This window comes from Rattus rattus, chromosome 3, assembly GCF_011064425.1.
Source record: "Rattus rattus isolate New Zealand chromosome 3, Rrattus_CSIRO_v1, whole genome shotgun sequence".
In the NCBI taxonomy this organism is placed as follows: Eukaryota; Metazoa; Chordata; class Mammalia; order Rodentia; family Muridae; genus Rattus; species Rattus rattus.
Window position 1 is genome coordinate 44,553,006 of NC_046156.1, and position 21,029 is coordinate 44,574,034.

General features: G+C 35.8%; 1 protein-coding gene across 1 annotated transcript in view; it reads right to left on the minus strand.

Moving 5' to 3' along the window:
* Positions 1-573: 573 nt before the first annotated feature.
* Olfm3 (olfactomedin 3) overlaps positions 574-21,029 on the minus strand; it is a 40,262-nt gene continuing 19,806 nt past the window's right edge. The window contains exons 5-6 of the mRNA XM_032897444.1: positions 4,817-4,923; positions 574-3,634 (exon numbers count right to left, since the gene is read on the minus strand). Coding sequence (XP_032753335.1) covers positions 2,957-3,634; positions 4,817-4,923 — 785 coding nt within the window. The 3' untranslated portion in view covers positions 574-2,956. The remainder of the gene's footprint in view (positions 3,635-4,816; positions 4,924-21,029) is intronic.

Below are 21,029 nucleotides of genomic sequence, written 5' to 3' on the forward strand. Positions count from 1 at the left end.
ATTAGTGATGCTTTAAAATCAAAATCTTTTCTTTTAGAAGATTCAAACTTCAGAACTAGTACATGTAAAATTTATTTGCAAAGGAGTATTTTTATAATAAAAATACTGTTGTTATAATAAAATTGTTTATTTTCATGGTAATACATTCATAATTTTATATGGTTATATTTCAGTAGTAATCACTCTAATTGTAAAAGTTCTACTCAGAAATTTGGCAGTGACTTTCAAACCTGAAGATGTGTCTCTTTTTTTTTAAATTATAGTAAACATCAATAAGAAGTTAATATATATTCTGAAATTTTTATCACTGAGAGTGCTGTCAATTATAAAGAAATGAAACTACAATGAAGGTAGCAATCTGGGCTCGTGGATTTATGATAATATATGACTAATCACTTACTTTCTATGCGCACACTGCATTTTGTCTTTCTCGTTTACTTCTACACGATGTTAGTGAACTGGAAGATTACCACTTTCTGAACCCACAGATGTAAGTTTAGATACAAATAATAAGTCTTGGGATTCAAGTTCCATAAATATGAATTACACACCAACACAATTTGACCACAAACATACTATTTGAATGACATGGAAGTACTTTAATGATCTGATTAATTTAGAAAATATCAGTTACATAGTTCATTTAGGATGATGGTTTTCTGAGTTTAGGTTTCTGCACTGCTTAGACTCTATGGATAATTTTAAAATACTCATTATTTTCCTCATAAAATTACTTTATTTGCTTGAAATTAAAAAGGAAACAGTGATTAAATTCTTATTTATTTCAGGCACAAAACTGAACATAATTTATTTAGGAAAATGCTCATAAACGGTTAGTGTTTAATGCAAGTCATATTTTAAAGCTCATGTTACCCCATTTCTAGTGACAATAAAATCTTAGCTTGCTCTAGCAGCACATACGCTATAAATAGATAGGGTGATTAAACCATACATACAAAACAACAGTGCTCTGTACAAGATGCACACCTCACGAAAAGCCATGATCATCCATATTTTGAATGTATGTGATACCACGTAGCATGTTGTTAAAAACAGAAAGTGTTCCTATTAGAGTCTGTCTACCTAAAAATTGATTCATTTCTAAAACTGACATGATTTTTTTTAACCTTATACAAATTGCTATACAAAATATGAACTGCTTGCTTTTGTGATATGTGTAGTATGACAAGTGATTCTCCTAAATTTTCTAACTCTTACTTGTAGACTGGAACTTACATGAACTTTTGGTAAGAGAAGACATCATTATAAAAAGATGCAGTGTTCCCATTAGATCATGCTTAACTTTTGTTGACAAAAAAACCAATCCAAACCAACCAAACAAACAAAAACTAAAAAGAAAAAAAACCTACTCATTCAATCTTGGGTTTCAATATTAAAGTACTTAGGTTTCCCCCCTTGATAGGATGATAGTTGAGAATGACCCTTCACTTGTAGAACTTGAAATGAATTATTCTAAGTATCAATATCTTTTTATATAGTGCTGTGTCTTCATTATCATTGTTTATCTTAATTTTGTGGTATTGTATACATGTGAGACAAAAATTGCACTGTACGTTATATGTTATTCATCTTAGAAAATATTTTTAGAAATTTAAAATACATCTCTATTAGTTTTCATGTGTTGCCTCAGCGGAATTCTTTTAACATAGGGAAATTACTTCTAAACTCATTGACTTGTTCAGTATTTGTAGAACTGGTAACACAAATGTTATCAAAGTTTTGACTTTCACTTTAATTTTCCACACACAGTGAGGCAAGTTATCAGGGGATTGAATTCTCATTTCATTTTCTGAATTTGGTTATTTATACATTTGAAACAATAAACAACTCTCAGTTCTTTTGATAAATTTTTTATACAAGTTTGCCAATAACTCTCCAGGGTTTATAATTTTAATAGAAAACATTGCATAAATTTGCTTTTCTTAATAATCTTCATGTGCTTCATATTGTATAAGAAATAAACTATTGAAAATTGTATGCAAAATATGTTAAAATACTAATACATATGGTACTAATGCTAATAATGATAAATGAATAGAATCAAATCTAGTCTTTATAACACAGTGACGTATTTTACAAACAATTATGTGAATACTTCTAGAAAACAGGGAATCACTACATTGAATTGGTGTTCAAATTCAGAGCCAGCAGTAGAATGGGGGATAAAACAAACATTCTATATAGAATGTCTGATTTTTTTTTTAATTTTATAGTGCTTATGAGAAGGGGCAAGCCAAGAAGGTCTTTCTTAATCAGACTTGAGAATTGACTTGAGTAATTACTGAGATTAAATTTTAGTGCACTTTATAAAAAATATTACTTTCACAGAAGTGAAGGAATACAATTGTGTGATAGTGGTTACAGCGATAGAAATATGTATAGCCAGGAAAATGTGAGCAAGAGATTTAGAAATGACTGCACAGCACCGCATCAGGGAATGTGGTAAGAGTAACATGATTGATAGTGTTTCCCATATAAATAAAATCTCTAAATCTTCTTGTAGAAATAAATGTTGGGAAAGTGCTTTTCTTTTACCTTAATTTCTATGAAAATATTTCTTGATGTAGAGCAAAAGACAGTAAAAAGAAGACAGTTAAAAAGAGAAGACATTCATGCATTTAAGCCACCATTAATCTGATTCTAATACAAGGCAGATCATTAATCTTTTGCAAAACTATGACTCTAGCCACTTAAACTCTTTTTAGTGCTTTGCATGACAAGGGCATGATAGGCCCTGCAGATTTTGGATTTAAGATTTGTTTCCAATACGCTAACTTAGACAAACACTTTTTGAAACTCCAAACATACAATAAAATTCTTTGCATTGGAGAAATGATGACAAGCCAGTCAAGGAGAAAAAAATTAAACACAGACAGGGGCCTATAGAGTTTATCATAAGTGACAGTATAGATAGATGAAAAGAAATGACATTTGTCTATGTGTCATCTTCAGTCTTAATGATGTGGAACAGGGTAACATTGAATAGAACCTGGTGGCCATTGTTCCAGGCATAAAGAGCTCTATCTCTTGCATTGTAGTCAAGCATAGATATGTGAAAGTATTGGTTATGGAAGGGGATGTCTGTGTACTCATATGTGGAGGTTTTTGTGGAATAGGAATAATACACTTTGGCTCCTGTTAAGTGGGAATTAGTGACATACAGAGTCCCACAGATCATGAAGGATTCCCCTGCACTTCTCTTGGGATAGCCAGTGCTCCAGCTCTTCATCACTTCCAAGGTATCTTGATTAAGCTGGCTGATGACAATATTGCCTGCATTCTGGTTAGTTGCATATACAGCCCACAGCCCAATTTCATCAGCCATTAGGTCAATGTCGGAGAATCCCCCCCACGTGTAGGGGTACACATTGTGAAAACCAGCATACTCCAGGCTTCTTTGGGCTAGCACTCTCCCTAAATCAAAGCTGTACTTGATGATGATATTACTTTGATACTTGTTAAAGTAGAGGGAGCCATTGTAGACAACGTGGTTAGTTCCTGCCCACTTGAAAGGGAGGTTGTATGTCCTTGATTCAGCTCCGCTAACAAAGTCTGCAATGGACTTGTATTCACGAACTATTTTATTGTTAGTGTAACTGTCCATGTACCAGACCTGAAAATAAAGGAGAAGAGAGAGAAAGAGAAACAAGTGGAATGGTTAAATTCTGGACATTTACAAACATTTCAAACCAAAGACAGTTACAGTCAAAGTTTCAAGTTTTGGATGTCAAATGTTCTAATTGCTAACCCATTGAAATATCATAGCATATGGGCTTTTGTAAGGGTATTTGTAAGGAGAACCTGTGAAATTGCCCAAACGATAAGGATGCTTGCTGCCAAGAATGACAAGATGAGCTGCATCTTTAGGACCTGAAAGAGGGAAATCAAGAATCACAGAGTCCTCTCACCTCCATATGTATGTGAGCAAACACACGTGCACAAATAAAATTAGGTAGTAATTTTGGATATTTCATTTATAAACAAATATCATTTCTAAGGGATATATTTTATTTTTATTTTATTTACTTTTTCTTTATTTTCTGTCTAGTTCATGCCTATTGCTGGGTAAACCCAGCACATATTACAAGGAACATCTTCTGATGTAGCCATGTGATCTATGACAACTGTAGTTTTTATCTTTATCCTGTACTTTACTCTACAAAAAATGTCTTTTATTTTACATGCCCAACTTACGTCTACTTTCTAGTTGCCACGGACTGCTACTAACAGTTACTCACTTAATTATGTTGTAGGCTTTAATTTAATAGCAAATCTAATTTGGGTAGGACTATTAAGAATTTTAATTCATAATAAATTCATTAATAAGTAGAAATATAATCAGTTCCCTGCTATATTTAATTACATAATACAGGAATTGTCAACCTAAAAATTTCCTTATTTTAAGTGTGCTTCTTTTACAATTGTCTCTAGCAATATATTGATTTACATAATGAACTGTTTCATTACTCAGAGCTTTTATTAAAAGATCATATTTTATTAAAGATCATATTTCTTGTGGAATATTCAGGGAATTTTATATTCTTGTGATTTACATTTCAAGCATAAAACAGGACAAATTTGGTGACAATCAGACAAGACTACACTGAAGAGTTTTAAGAGGAACATATCACTAAAATAGGTTTGTTCCACACCTTATATATATTAGCAGTTTTAGCTAGAAAATATCAAAAAATATTAACATCAGAACCTATATCAGGAAAAAAGAAAGAGCTTGGGGGAAAACAGTAGAATTGAAACCTAATTATAAGCAAAAGTATTGGTAAAAGCAACATACTCTGTTATTCTTTTCAGATGCTAAAGGATCAGTCATCCAAGCACCAAATCGAGTTCCAGATGTCTTGACTGTAATGGGGCCTGTGATTTTCATCAGTTTGCCACACGCTGAAATTAGAGGAGCACAAACATGTTGGTTGAACACAGCCAATGAGTCCAATACACAAACTCAGACAAAAGCAAAGGGAGGGATATAAAGAAAAGTAAATCCATGAAATCAATGTCACATTATCTGAATGAATGAGCACTATGTTGATTTTAATGTATTTTATCCCTAAAGGGGATATGACTTGTAATTTCAATGCTCTAAGTGTAAAGTATAGTAAAAATTAAATTTTTTTTTACTGACAACAGATTCTTCTCTTATATAATACAAACCAAGAACAGTTTCCTCTTCCTCTACTCCTCCCAGTTCCTTCCACCTCCCTCTCCCCCAGATACTCTGTCTCTGTCTCTCTCTCTGTTTCCATTAAGAAAATAGCAGGTCTCCAAGAGACAACAACCTAACACAACAAAACAAAATACAATAAGACAAAGCAAATGTTTTCATATCTAGGCTGGACAAGTCAATCCAAGAAAACCATCCCAGGAACAGGTAAAGGAGAGAGAGAGATACGGCCTCTCCTACTGTTAAGCGTCCTGTATTTTGATTGTCAGCTACCCATATCTTTCTGCTTTTCTTATATTTTATAGTCATGGAAAGTATACAAGCTAGACAGAACTCTGAAGCCTGATTTTTAGTTTTAGTTTTAGTTTAAACATGTCCATTGCAATATATCCTTATATAACATAGTACTAAAAATTCCCTGAAAGGTATAGAGTTATGAGGTTCCCATTATACAGATAAAAAGGCATGATCAAACAGTCATGGTCATGTAAAGAATAAAACCTTAAATCTCAGGTACAAAAGACTCCAAAAGAACACATAATGACAGTTTCTGAATCCAATGTGTAATAAACAGCATTATTTTAATTAGAAAGTATGTATGTATACTATATACATATAATAATATTTAAACATATATGTAGTCACTATTGCTGTAAATAAGTCTTAAGAATAGCTAAAATTTCATAAATGCCAGAACCAAAACCAAAGGGCAAGCAACATCTGTGGATTTTTAGAAAGCAGAATGCAAAAGTAATTTATCTTATGTATATTTAAAAGCAATTTTGCTACAAATGTTTACCTTTGATCCAAATAATGAAAAACATTTCTGTCCATTTATTTTATTTTTTCGATTTTCTCTGGGTCTTATTTCATATTTTTCTATCTTCCTCTGCCTAGTGTAAAAATTGATAAGTGTCTAGGTCATTGCTGCTGGCTGCTGTATGTTTGAAGAAGAAGTGTTCAAGGCAAAGCATGAACAAAAGCACCCTAGACTGCAGCTTATTTCGGCTCCTATTTCTCCCTATATGCTCCTCATAAGAATAATTTGTAATTGGCAGAACACCAAGATGCATAGTTAGGAAGATGATGAATGGGAACATATTTTTCCCTGTTATTGAAACAGTAACTACACATTCTGTAATACAAAATATTTCATGATACCTGAATTGAAATCATTTTTTATTTTATTTGAAAGGAATAAGATTTGGTGACATCTTTGCATACTTCACAATTTCTTTGTATTGTTTTACAGATTCTTGAGACCCAGTTTATCAAGAGTGGGGTAGTAGTTCATTAGACTCCATTCTATTATCTATTATTTATGCATCCATCCATCCTTCCATCCATCTATCCATCTATCCATCCATCTATCTATCTATCTATTACCTATAGCTTGTGGTTACACCTATTTGGAATAAGGCAATTCAGGCTATGATAAACATGTGAAAACATATGAGCAAAGTAGAATCAATATGGATTAGAGATACGTTAATATATTTTGAGTGGATTTAGTTGAATAGATGATATAAACATAAGACATATAAAAGTGATGATGACCCACATAAATATTTCTAAGTAAACAGAGGACAACACCATAGAAATGTCCATTGTACATAGAGTGAAGTGAAAAGACATCCCTATCTCCAATTAAACCACAGAACAACATATATGTTTATTTTTTGTGAAAGATGAAAATTATTCTTGATGGAAATGATGGACTGACTGATAACTGCCTTTATCTCCTCTATTTTTTCTGATTTCAATAACATTACAGTGGAGAAATAAAGCAATAAAATATGTTTTAAATTCTAAAGACAAGGAAAAGAATAAAAAGATCCACTTGTAGAGAAGGTTGAATAAATTTTCCAAAGTCACAGAAAATGGAGAGGGTTCACAAAAGATTTAAACTAAGATGTGCTGGCTTGTACAAAAGCACTGATGATGACTGAAGAAGCGAAGTTGTATAGAGAGAGCACACTGGAGTATTCCAGTAACTAGGCACATGGGCAGAACTTAATGCACGCTAAGGCTACTTGGTCTCATTTCTTCCCTAGACATAGGTCTCTAGAAACAGGTCAACACACCTGCAAAACTATGTGTTAGTTACCCTAAAAGATTTAAAGTGGAGAATGTATATTTTGGAGGATCAGCACAGGCTCCTCCTGCTTCATGACGTGGTCTCCCTGCCTGTCACTCATAGTCAGAAGTCCCAAGTTCAATGTAAATACTCAAAGGGGCTAAGTAGTTTCTTGTTCACAATTGCAAAATTAGAGGATACCACAGATGGCTTTAAAACTATGGTTAAAAACAATTCTGATGAAAAAGAATCCAGAAAGTAGATGAGGCCCTTTTCCCTTTAGACACTTGAAGTTGTGAATTTGGACAGTGAAAGATTCATTTGGAAATGAAAACTATGATTGCATCTTTACAAAAACAGACAGAAAACTGAAAAGGGGTGGGAGGATGAAACAGATAATATTGGTTCCAATGTTTAAATAACATCTCTAGAATAAGAAGAGACAGAATAAGACTAGAAGAAATCATCCACATTATGTAGAGAAGTACCTGTAACAGAATGACTGTGAAATATAGGTTGGCTAAAATCAAAGTGATTGAAGTTTTCAAGATATTTAAACTGCTTTCACATAAGCAAGTAAGAATTAGACTGGAATTCAGCTTTTTATCACCATGCTGGATAATGGAATGCAAAAAAGGGTCTATGCCTTTGTATTGAAGAAGAAAAATACAAAGACAGACAACATAGGATCTTTTCTGATGTGCAACTATTCCAGAAGCATTTTTGTTGTGTAATTTTCTTAAGAAACTACTTGAGGATATAAACCAGTGAACAAGTTAGTAACTGAACAGAGGCAGACATGAGACCAGTAAAGCAATGACTTCCTCTATAAGGAGAACTGTGCAGGAGACTTTGAGAACAGCTTTAAGAGGAAGGTTTCCCAAAAGCTTTGTGGAAATATAAATTAATGCAGCCAACATGAAAATGATAAATATTTTATAGATATGGGTATATGGGTATGATATATATATATACATATATATATCAGTTCATTTTTAATTCTTTGAGACTGTCTCTAACTACATGGCTCAATCTGGCTTGAAATTCGCTGTGTAGATCAGGCTGACCTTGTCCTGAGATCCCCATGTCTCTAGGATTAAAAGTATGTACCATTCCAACTGGCTTACTGTTATATATATATATATATATATATATATATATTTCCATTTAATGGTACAGATATTATGGCTCTAGATTTAGAAAGGAAGAAATTATACATCACAGTTTCCAGGGAACAATATAACATGATCATAATATAACCATTTGCATTAAATTAAAAAGTCATCAGCTCATAATCAAATTACTTGACTGGTTCTCTAACTACTCCCTAATTATAGAAAAGACAAAATTACCTATGCCCAAAAGGACATGCATGATGTGTACTCTCTTAGGAAATGGATATTAGCCATGAAGTACAGGATGCCTACACACCATCCACAGATCCTATGAAACTAAATAGCAGCAGGGCCAGTGGAGGACACTTGACTCTCACTCAGAAGGGGAAATAAAAAATTCATTGGACATGGGTGAAGGGAAGGATCAGGGTGAGGGGTGGGGAGGGGATTATGGTTAGGGATCAGGTAGAGAAGAGCTCAGGAGTGAGGGTCTACAGAGTGAATTAGAATCAGCAGCTGGCGAAGAGTGGAGCACGGACTGAGGAAAGGCCATCCAGACACTGCCCCACCTGGAGAACCATCCCTTTTACAGACACCAAACCCAGACACTAAGGCTGATGCCAAGAAGTGCTGGCTTACAGAAGCCTGATATAGTTGTCTCCTGAGAGGTTCTGCCAGAGCCTGACCAATACAGATGCAGATGCTTGCAGCCAACTATCAGACTGAGCATGGGGACACCAATGGAGGAGTTAAAGGAAGGACTGAAGGAGCTGAAGGAGTTTGCCACCCCCACAGGAAGAACAAAAGTATCAACCACCCAGACACCGACACCCCCCTGAGAGCTCCCAAGGACTAAACCAAAGAGTACTGAGGGACCCATGGCTCCATCTGCATATTTAGCAGAGGATGGCCTTATCAAACTTCAGTGGGAGGGGAGGCCCTTGGTCCTGTGAAGGTTTGAGGCCTTAGCATAGGGGAATGTTAGGGTGACAAACAGGAATGGGCATGTAGGTGGGGTAGCACCCTCATCATAGCAGGTCCAGGGGAGTTGGATAGGGAGTTTGAGGAGAGGAAAAGAGGAAGTGGGATAACATTTGAAATGTAAATAAATAAAATAACCAATTAAAAAGAAAAGAGGTACAGGCATCTCTAGGACTTGCCAGAGACCTGGGATTGGGGAGGCCCCAGGCAGTGCATGAGGTGACTCTAGCTGAGATTCCTAGCAGTTGGGAATGCGGAGCCTAAAATGGCCACTTCCTGAAGTCGAGCAGGATTCCCTCCCAGTGGGGGGATAAGGACACCAACCTCACACAAAACTTTCTACCCAAAATTTGTCCTGCCTAGAAGAAGTACAGGGACTTCTTTTAGGAGCAGAGACTGAGGGATTGGCCACCTAATAGCTGGCTCAACTTGAAACGCATCCAATGTTAAGAACCGATCTCTGACACTATTATTAATGAATGGTACTTTGTTATGCCTGCAGACAAGAGGCAAACATAATGACCCTCTGAGAGGGTCCACCCAGCAGCTGATGGAAACAGATGCAGAGACTCATAGGGAACATTGGACAGAGCGTAGGAAGTCCGATGGAAGAGTTGGGCTAAGGATTGAGGGACCTGGAGAGGATATGGCCTCCACAAGAAGACCAATAGGGTCAACTAACATGGACCCCTGGGGGCTCCCAAATACTGAACCACTAACCAAAAGGCATACCTAGGCTTCTGTATGTATGGCTGAACATAGGCATCTGTACATATTAGCAGATGTGCTTCTGTATGTATGGCTGAACATAGGCATCTGTACATATGTAGCAGAAGTGCTTCTTTGTCTTCATGTGGTTCCTCCAAGAACTGGAGCAAGGACTGTCCCCGCTGCCTGCCTGTGGATCCTGTTCCCCTAACTGTGCTGCCTTGTCTGGTTTCAGAGGTAGAGGATGTGACTAATCCTGCAGGGATTTGTGCCTGGGTAGTTGATACCCAGGGGTAGTTGGGGAAGAGGGTTGACAGGAAGGTTGAGTGAGGCTGGGACTGGGAGGAGAGGGGATGCTATAATTGGGATGTAATCGAAGGAAAACAAAACAAGAAAACAAAACAAAACAAGAAAACAAAATTCAAACCAACAACCCCCCCCAAAAAAAACAAAAACCAATATAAAATCAATCAAACAAACAAAAGAATCTGTGAGGCCAGGATTACATGATTTAGAAAACTTCCCAGTGCAGCCTCTGGCCAGCAATAAACACTTGCCTTTTAGCTTTAAAATAAATAAGTCAACAAAATAAAATTATAAAATTTTTCCAAATAAAGATGAAAAAATCGATGTGGTAAAAGTATAAGTAGTTTGATTTTAATCAATATCCGTGAGTTGCCATAAAGCATACAAAATAGAGATGCATATTTTAAATAGCTCAAGCAGATGTTATCTAAATTTTCAGTTACTAGAATAGGAACTCATTAAATAATGTCTATGATTGATTTTTAAAAGTAGGAAATAAACATACTATTCAAAATGCTAATTTAACCAATCTAAAGCCCTAAAATTAAACTGTTAAATTTGTTAAACTCTGGCTAGAAAAGCACAAAGAAAATGTTGGTTTCCATTCTAAGCCCTTTAAATCTTTAAGCATACTATTTTTGCCACATGTGTATATTTAAATTGTGATTTTAAAATGTTAAAGTAGGTGCAAAAACATTAGAGCCACTAAATTTGAAAAGTTAGAAAATGCATTTATGTACTGCCTGTTGAAAAATCATTTTCAGGTTTTATGTGCCATGCACAGCCTGGGAGTGGATAGAAAGAGAAAGGGTCACAGACTGAAGAAAGGAAACCAGTGAATAGCCTGCATTTTAATATTTTGAGTCCTGCAAGGCTTCGACTGAAATTGAATGCTTTAAACTTCCAGCTCCATTTTACAGTTGACTTAACAAGTTCTCTCACTCTACCTCTGTACACTTATAAAATAAGAATACTGTCAATTGTAACATTTAGCCATATATTTTCTATAGCAAGCAATTTAATCATTTTTTAAGAGATGAAAAATGGGGAGGGAGAACATACAAAAGGAGGAGGGGGACACAGATGGAGATAGAGAATATACTGGAGGAGAGGGAGGGGCAAAATATACTAAGATTGCTTCAAAAGCCTTAAGGAAGTGCATCATTTTATATTACCTAAATTTACATGTACTACACATAAATGTATGTACATCCATACACATACGGCTCAAATAAAGTTCTGCCATATCTCACGAAAACACAGCATCAGGCACGAGAATTCACATTTTGAGCTGTTGTTTGTCAGGGGAGTCTAGGAGTCTCCCCAAAAAGTACAGGGTATTGTTTGCTTTCACCTTCCAGATTGATGGTAGGTTTCTATTGCTGGAGACATCACGCAGTTTGAACACAGGATTAGAAATATTTCAGCTAGATATGACCTGGAAGCCTCTTCCCTGGGGACCAGTTTTCATAGTATCAGAAGTGCTATGCAAACTGCCAATGAAAAGCAATCAATTGTCCTATCTACATGATACATATGATAACAACAGTAATTAGCAAGGTAACATATTCCCAAACGTGCTATCTTGCTGGTAGCTAGAAGGTCTTTAAATCAATGCAAGGCCTTCTCAATAGAGAGAAAACATGTGTGGTAGCAGAAACCCAGCCAATACCCAGGGGTAGTGAGGCTGTAGATTTTACTGTAGAACTTGCTACTGCTGCTTTACTAAGACCAGCTTAATTACTAACTGCTTCCAAAGTACTTCTTCATTTATTCACAGATTATGTGTAGCTTTCAGATCTCATCAAGGAAGCGTCTATTGGTGGCATAAAGAGACCATTGCAGAAAAACAAACCTGATTAAAATGTAGAGAACCGCTGGTTGTGGGGTGCCCACTCCCAGTGGAGACATTTATAACAAACTCCCTGCACCTAGTGCTTAGGGAAAATCATGAGAAAGGCATGGGAAGACTGTAAGAGCGAGAGGACCAGGAAGTCTGCTGTGAGATTGTGTTTCCTAGAAAGAATAAGAGAGCTACATTCGCGCTAACATCATCAACATGGCTGCCTAAGCAAGACTGGAAAAACGCAAACACCAATAGATATGGAAAGAGAAATCTTATGGGCTCTAACAAACAGCTAGACAACTAATAGCTTCTGAGAGAGGCATAATTAGTCTTCTGCAGGATGAGTGTCTTAATTAGAGATGCAATATCTAATGGTTTGTCCTGAAATCATCTACAACAAGCAACACTAAATAGACTTAGCTGGTTGTATTTATATATTTATGAATTGTGAATACACATGCATATATATGCATAACCAAAGAAAAATAAGCTGTGAATTTGAGAGGAAGCAAGCAGGGGTAACATAAGAGGTAGGAGGAATGGACATGAGAAGGTTTGGAAGGAAAAAAGGGAAAGGGAGAAATGCTACAATTATATTTTAATTAAAATTTGAAAATCGTAAAGAAGATAAGCTGAATAGTTATACTTCTAATGAGTTATCACAGTGTGGTTTTGCACATGTTTTAAATACTTACATTTCTTGTGAGTTCTCACTACGTACATACATACACTGCTGTACACGTCTTTATTTGGGAATTATATTGTCTGATCACTTCTTCGCCTTTAGCTAAGCACAAGCGTAGAATCTGCTCTTATCAATTTAATAAATTGTCTGAGAAAAATATCATTTGCTGTTACATAAGGAAGCTAAATGAATTTTGAATTTTTTTATTACTGTCAGTTTTCTTAGACATTTTGGTTATATTTGAATCATCTTCAATATGTGTAAATGAATATTTATGAACAAGGCTTCAAACATATTTCAAATCAATTCTTTGACCAAAGAGGATCTAAGCACAGACATAATTTATCCGTTGCCTTCTGGTTCCACTCTGCTTTATTTTCTCTTAAACCTGCATGTTCAGCATCCACTCAGTGTTTCCCATCTTTCCATGACTCACGATATGCAATGCTCTGTCTTCCCTTGTCTGACCTCAGTCCACCATCATTTGTCATCTGGAGACATGTTTCTTTCTGTAAGCTAATTTTGTACTGTTAATCTATGAGGCACATTTGAAATAAAGTGCAGCTGAATTTTCATGTGTTTTAAGTCTGGTTCATGTGTTTTAAGTCTGATTCAGTTTAATCTGAAATAAGCACATGCATTCAAATTTTAAAATCCAAGGCTGAGAAGACTTCTAACTCCTACACTTCCAATTTGATATGTAATTTGGGATGTAATTGACAAGGAATCATCCATTGGCTTATGAATCGAAGGGGTGTTTACTTACAGTTTTAGCTTAATTAGCATATGAGGAGACTATCTGGGAAAAGGCAGTATTTTATTTTTTATTTATTTATTTATTTTTTTAAGGCAGTATTTTAAAATGTTGTGTCAGTGATTGTAGTCTAGAGAACTACCTGGGTTTGGATCTATATGGTATCCTTACGGTTTATTGACCTTGAAGAATTTCCTAACCTCCTATTGTGCCTTGGGTAACAGAGATAATCAAAGAGCTTTCACCATGGAGTTAAAAAGATTAAATAAGCAACACAAGTTACATATTTAAAATAACACTCAGTACACAGTCAGATACTTTAGAATATTAACTATTGCATATGTTCCTGCTAGGAATCTAAGACTGATCAAATTAAAGTTGTAAAATCAATGTGAACGTTTGTAAGTTTTTATAGATATAATCTAAAACTGCAGAAGAGTTTTAAAAGGGAACATTAGGGAATAAAAAGATCCGTGAACTGCAATTTTAAAAGAAAATTCTATCTACTTTATGGACAATGGACTGCAGAGGGAGAAGAGTAGGGAGGAATATTCTCTGAGAGTTGTTGCTCTATTTGGCTGAGGGATGTAAAGCAGAGATAGAGACAGAGGAAACGGTATTCTTGGGTGTCTGATATTAAGGGTAAAGTGGATAGAAACCAATTTTGGGTTAGATGGGAAGATAGGAGGCCCAAACAACTTAATAATGTTATGGTGTAATGTGCAAATGTATGGACTGCTCAACTATAGGCAGAGTTTAGTGCCAGTTACTGAGATACAGAGATAGGGAAGAGGAAGAAGAAAACTGTCTAGACGCCAGTGAAGGTAGTTTTCAACTGTGCATGATTTGACATAGTATCTGGTGAGAAAGTTTGTACATGAAGGGAGCAGATGCCCCTGGGAGAAGGACTTTGGGCATTTGTAAGTGCCGTGATGATAGTGAAGGTCTGGGGATGGATTAGCTTCCTGAGTGGCATACACCAAGAAGGACATCCTCAACAGAAGTCTGCAAATAAGCATTTAAGGGACCCATCGGAGATGCTCTGGGAGAAGCATCTTAGGGAGTAGCTTTCTGAAAATACTTCTTACCTTTAGAAATTGAGCTTTGGCCTAATCTTACAGCTGAGTTAATAACATGGCTTAAGAGCTTTAAAACTATATTAAATCTGTTTTCTACTGTGTGTTTAGTGTGTGAATTATTTTTAAGAAAGTCACATAAACAACCTGACCCTGTCTTGAAATTCCCATTAATCCATTTGCTTTGTTTTTCAAGTCGAGCTAAGTGTTTTTCACTTCAGCATTGTATTCTGTACTCCTCCATCCTGCTGGCCTACAAGTGTGTGTGTGTGTGTGTGTGTGTGTGTGTGTGTGTGTGTTGTGTTGTGTAAGCAGTCATGAAGGTCAGAGTAACCTAGAAAAGAAATATCAAGCATAATTTTTGAAAGCAACATGTGGATATGGCTTGGTAACACCTACTTGCAGTTTTGAGTGCTTTTCTGGGTCACTAAAGACTTCCCTATAAACAGTTTATAACCTATAAAATGTTAAAAATAAATTAAAATGTGAGATTTTTAATTATCTTCCTGTGCCATATTTTCTGTGCTATATAGTACAAAGACCCTTGTTTGGAACAGATGGAGGACAAACAGAAAGAAGTAAAGAATTTAAATTTGGGTTCATTCTTGGTCTAAATTATCCTAAGAGGAAGAATCTGTTTTTTTTTTTTTTGTTTTGTTTTTTTTTTTTTTTTTTTTACAAGACATCACTGAACCAAGTAAAACAGTTCCTCAGAAGGCTGTGTACTGACTTGTGGAGAATCCCATCCTGATGGCTAACAAGACACTTTCAAAGCAATAGCTGAGGTATGTACTGCAAAGAAGTCACTGGTGATCATGAGGCATTCAGAAAGTGACAAATCACAGTTTGAATGGGAGTTGATTTGGAAAACATGATAAACCAAAGGGCAACGCCAGGCATGTCTTTTTAGAAAACTGGAGGGAGGGAGAGGCAGGGAAGCATGTGTTCATTGAAATTATGTTTCTGTTGTCATTTACTAAAGTCAGGTATGTATCTAGGAGCCATGTGGTAGAGAGTGAACAGTGAACATTGTAAAAGATCAAAATGAAATAAACAAAATCCACAACTAAATAGTAATTGAATTTACTTAGTATTTATAAGTAATCATGCCCCCACTTGCCCTTTAATGTGTATGTGTATTAATTAAAATCAGACACAGAAACAAAGATTCTGCCTTTGACTTATGCTAAGGTAGACAGGATTAAGTCTGGTTCCCCTTACAGGTCACATGTCAGAATCATTGTATACTGCAGATAATGCGCTTACTTTCCAGAAAGGGCTGTCTAAAGTCTGGCATATTTTTTTCTGCTAAGTGGACATTAAATTGATTCAGGGTAAAGAGACTGTTATATTCTGATGAGGACAAAGTGGTGTCTGTGGTCATGGCCCATTTAACCAACAAATAGATAGACAGACAGACAGACAGATGGATGGATGGGCAGGCGGGCGGGCAGGCAGGCAGGTGGGCAGGCGGGCAGATGGATGGATGGATGGATGGATGGATGGATGCATAGATATATAGCAAGTCCCCACTATGGCCATGTGGTAGTCATCACCATGCTGTTATTGTCAGGTGGGCATCCTTGGGAAGTAAGCAACACTTGAGGATCTCTTAATATTGAGTACTTCCCAAGAGAAACTTCCTTTAAGTTGGTCATTGTTTTACCTTGTCAAATAAAGTCAGCAGAATTAAATCTACAGGAATTTATGAAACTGGCTGCTTTCCCAGTTATAATTTTATGGCCTCTGGTGTCAAGAAAACATAGGCAAAATGAACAGAGACATTGAAAAAAAGGAAACAAAACTTTATCTGATTTTTGTTTCATGACTTTCCCAAGCTAGCTTTTGTTCAAATGAATCATTGTCTTTTCTCTTACTTTCTAGAGGACAAGGGAAGCTAGTCAGGAAAGATAATTTCCCCAAATGCCTGGAAGACAAATGTTCCCATAAAGGTGCATGACGATAGAAGGGAGGTGGAGTCTTGGGTCAATGATTTCCCCTACCACTCTCCTCCATCTAGAGAGAGACCTATGGAAATGTCAGAATTGATAACATTCTACCTATGCAAAAAAAATATACAGGAAACATTATTTAAGAAGGTGGTCATTTTATTTCTCTGATGAATTTTAAGCATTTATTTTCTATTGTCAGTTATCACCCATGATTAGTTGAGGAAATGGTACAGTTTAGGATGCAGCCTGAGGAAGTTGGATCATTGATGCATAAAACACACCCATTCTCTCTTCTTATATCTTTAGCATATGAATGTGCTTTACTATAGTTTAGTGGAAGAGCTTCTAGCTTTGGATTCTTAGTTCAAACCCATACATATAACTTAGATAGAGCAAGGATTATTTCTATCGACGGAAAATTATTTTTCTTCTTAAAGGCTATGAGGAACTCATGTAGTAAGAAATACACATGATTTAATTTTACAACCTGTTAAAATTCTTATAGAAAGACTATTTCAGCCATCCTTTGGGAGCCCTGTAAAATCTACTTATATCATTTAAATTTTATCTTTATGTCTAGACTTGCTGATTATGCTGCTAAGTGAAATGATTGTGGTAGCTACAGTGAGCTTCTGCTGAGGATAAGAACAATTAACTGTGTGTATAATAACTCATCTTTTATCAGAAAACACACCTTTACCTTCTTCATTGTTTAAGGAAGTACTTCAACTCTTCCATTTATCTTTTAAATATAAATTTAGTTAGAAATATATCTTAAAATAAAAATCCATTTAGACCTAAAACTGAATGCACAATAATGTAATGAAATCCCTGATAAAGTAGAAATTTATACTTTTCGTCTGGAAATATAGGATATATGATTTAAATATAGTCATAAATTAAGAGCATATAAATATATGAAAGATTAATGATAATCAATTTATAGTAAAGTTTATTGATTACTTAAAACTTTAGCTAAAAAACTCTAGTTCAAAAGTTCTAGAAGAATCAATCTCAGGTGCACGGAGCAGGAATATTTTGGGTTGTGTATGGCAGATACTGGCAAATGATTTCAAATGACTTAATAGGCTTTAATTTAACTTAATCTAAGTACATGTTCTTATATTTTTCTACATTATATTTCTGATTAAAATCTCACTTCTCTACCCCCAGTGAGCCAGAGTTTAACCTTTCTTAAATTTCTGAAGTCTCTGAGATTTTTAGTGTCTTTCTCTTTAAATGTTACATAGAGCAAACTATTAGGTATTTTGCAGTGAAACACTGAAATTGCCATTGTGGAAAGAAAAAGAAGTCAATAATAACACAATAGACGAACAGGTAAGAACCAGTGCAGTGCTTTTATAATCTGCTTTTCCTCAAATGATCTGTGACTTGTGACAGACAGACAGACACACACACACACACACACACACAAACACACCATATCACACACCATATTGTTATATGAGTTGAAAATAAATTATTTTGAAAATAAAATCCTCTCTTCAAGCCTTTGCAGCAACTGGTTTTCCCTAATGTGTTTGAGTTATGTTGTGTGTATATTCAAGACTAGATATACCACTATCATGGAATCATGATATCATGTGTGGGAAAGAAATCTGATTTTCAATTAAAACAGACTTGGACTTAAAGTTGTTACAACCCTAATAGTCCATAGAAGTTTATTAATTTATCCATGTTTTAATTAAATCACCACTACTATCATCTAATTTGGAGTTCTTTCAGGGATTAAAACAAATGTGTAAAACAGCAGGCATACTACATGTCAAAGCAGAAGGTACCCTGTCTTGTAGCAACCACCTATTTATGTGCTTGCTTAAAGATGAACTTGTTTACCCCAGAGAGATGGTTCTTTACGAAGTGCGAGCACAAAGCATGGAGTCAAAAGAAACTGTCGAGTATAGAAACATGGCTACTGCCACTTAGGAAATTTATTCTCCATTTTAAGAAACGAAGTCTCTATGTAGCCTAGTAAGAGGGTCTTGACCTCAAATGGCTCCTTTAGTAAAAGGATGCATCCCTTCTTTCACTAGAGGGCACCAAACCATTGCCCAAAAATAGAAGCATCACAAGGGATTGGGGTGGGGTGGGGGCCCGGCAAGCCGAGAAGCTTGCTTATAATCTCCATTAAATATCTATTGGTGATCTCAGGGGGTGTGTAAGAGTTTTAACCACGCTTTCTCGGGCAGATTCTCACATGCATACAATTATGTTCTGTGTGTTGAGAAATCTGATACGATTTAATTAAGCACAGGGGACTTTATTCTATTCAGTCCCTCTGAGGAGAGAGTGAAATACTTTGGAAAAAGCATCATTGTTCTTCACTGGGCCACCAGAGTGCAACGCTGTGGAAGCATTTTTCTAATTTCTACTCTCTACAACCCTTGAATTCTTTAGTAGACATAAACTGAGTAGTGCCTTAGTGATTCCCCGTGGGCCTTGTTTACTGGTTGGAGCGGGTGGGGTGGTGGTGGTGGTGGTGGTGGTGGTGGTGGTGGTGGTGGTGGTGGTGGTGATGATGATGGTGGTGGTGATACTTGAAGGCAGGGAGGCTGGTTTAATTTTCAATCTTCAGATTTATAACATTTAACTTCAAACTAACTCCTCTGGGGGTAGAAAATTGAGGGAAATGTATTCACAATTGTTACAATTTTATTCTGAATGCCCAGTTCATTTCTACCCTCTGCTTATCAGCTGTGTGTTGAGTGGCTTCTGTGAAGAGGAAAGATGCTACTTTCAGAGGAAAGATGAATCTTCTCCTCCTTTGCTATTCTGCATTGTCGATTCCCCCTTCCTCCTCTCTGTGTCTGAGCATTATAGTATGCTGATTATGGATTCATTGCAATGTTGAACTCATGGTATTTCTCCCTCTCTCCTTTGTGTTACTTAATTATTCTTTTCCCTCTCTTCCAATATCCTATTGTTTGATGTTTCTGTTTGCTTGTTTGGGGTTTTTTGTTTTGTTCTCTTTGGGGTGTGAGACTGTGTGTGTGTGTGTGTGTGTGTGTGTGTGTGTGTGTGTGTGTGTGTGTGTTTGTTGTAGTGTGTGTGTGTGTGTGTGTGTGTGTGTGTGTGTGTGTGTGTGTGTGTGTGTACACTTGTAGTTTCAGCACTTAGAATGAGACAGAAAGATCAATGTAAATTCATGACCAGCCTGAACTGAATGGAATATTAAAACCAGCCTGAGATACATAGCTAGACTATATAAAAATCCAATCAATTAAATAAATAGGTTGAAAAGAAAAGAAAAATCACATGGCAGAAATCAGCTATTATTTTCAATAAGTACACATCACAAAACATACTGGCAACGAATTATTTTTGTGAAAAATTAAATATAGTCATTAAATAGCAAATGACATTTAGAATTATCTTCCACATGTTCTGTTTCTCTCTTTATCCCTACATATATATGATATTCATTTATCCATCTATTTTCTACCCATACATATGCTCCTACCATCTATTTATATCTTTATTTCTCTGTATTTGTCCTTCTATATATCTACCTATCATCTATCTATCATTATCTATCTGTACACCTATGCATCAGCTATCTATTATCTATCTACCTACATCTATCTATCTATCATCTATTATCTATATCTATCTATAACCTATCTATCATCAATCATCTATCATCTGAATATACTTTCCTGGTATTGTTTAGGTTCTCTGTTTAATATTTCTCTGTTTAGAGATGCTCACTAAGTGACTAATTGATTTAAATGATGGGAAGGACAAAATCATATTTTTCCAGACAAAAAGTCACATTATTTTTTCTGTAACATTGGTCTCTATGATAAGTGACAAGGAGACAATGACTGATGACATTGGACAGACTTCATGACGGAGTAGAACTACAGCCTGCTCTTTATTTTTATGAGTTTCACATGTTCAACTTCAACAAGCAGGAATGACAAGTGTTTGGAAAACAATTTCATCTGTAGAAAGCATGTATAGACTAATTTCTTATCATTTTTACCCAAGCCATATTTATATTAAATCCGGACAGCATTGGGTTAAAAGAATCTAGAAATTACAGAAAATATATGGGAAGGAATGCATCAGCTATGCACTATTCTACAGAAGGGGATTTCCCAACTGTAAACTTGGGTAGTTGTGAGGACTCCGGAGCCAGTTCCTCACAGATATTGCTTCACATTCAGTGTTTACCGCCCAGCTAACGCAAACAGCAAACACCTAACAAAAAAAGGAAGATAAATAGTGATGCTGCTGTTTTATATGTTTATAGTCTGATATGATAGCTAGATATGATTGCTGGAGTACATGCATCTGAGTACT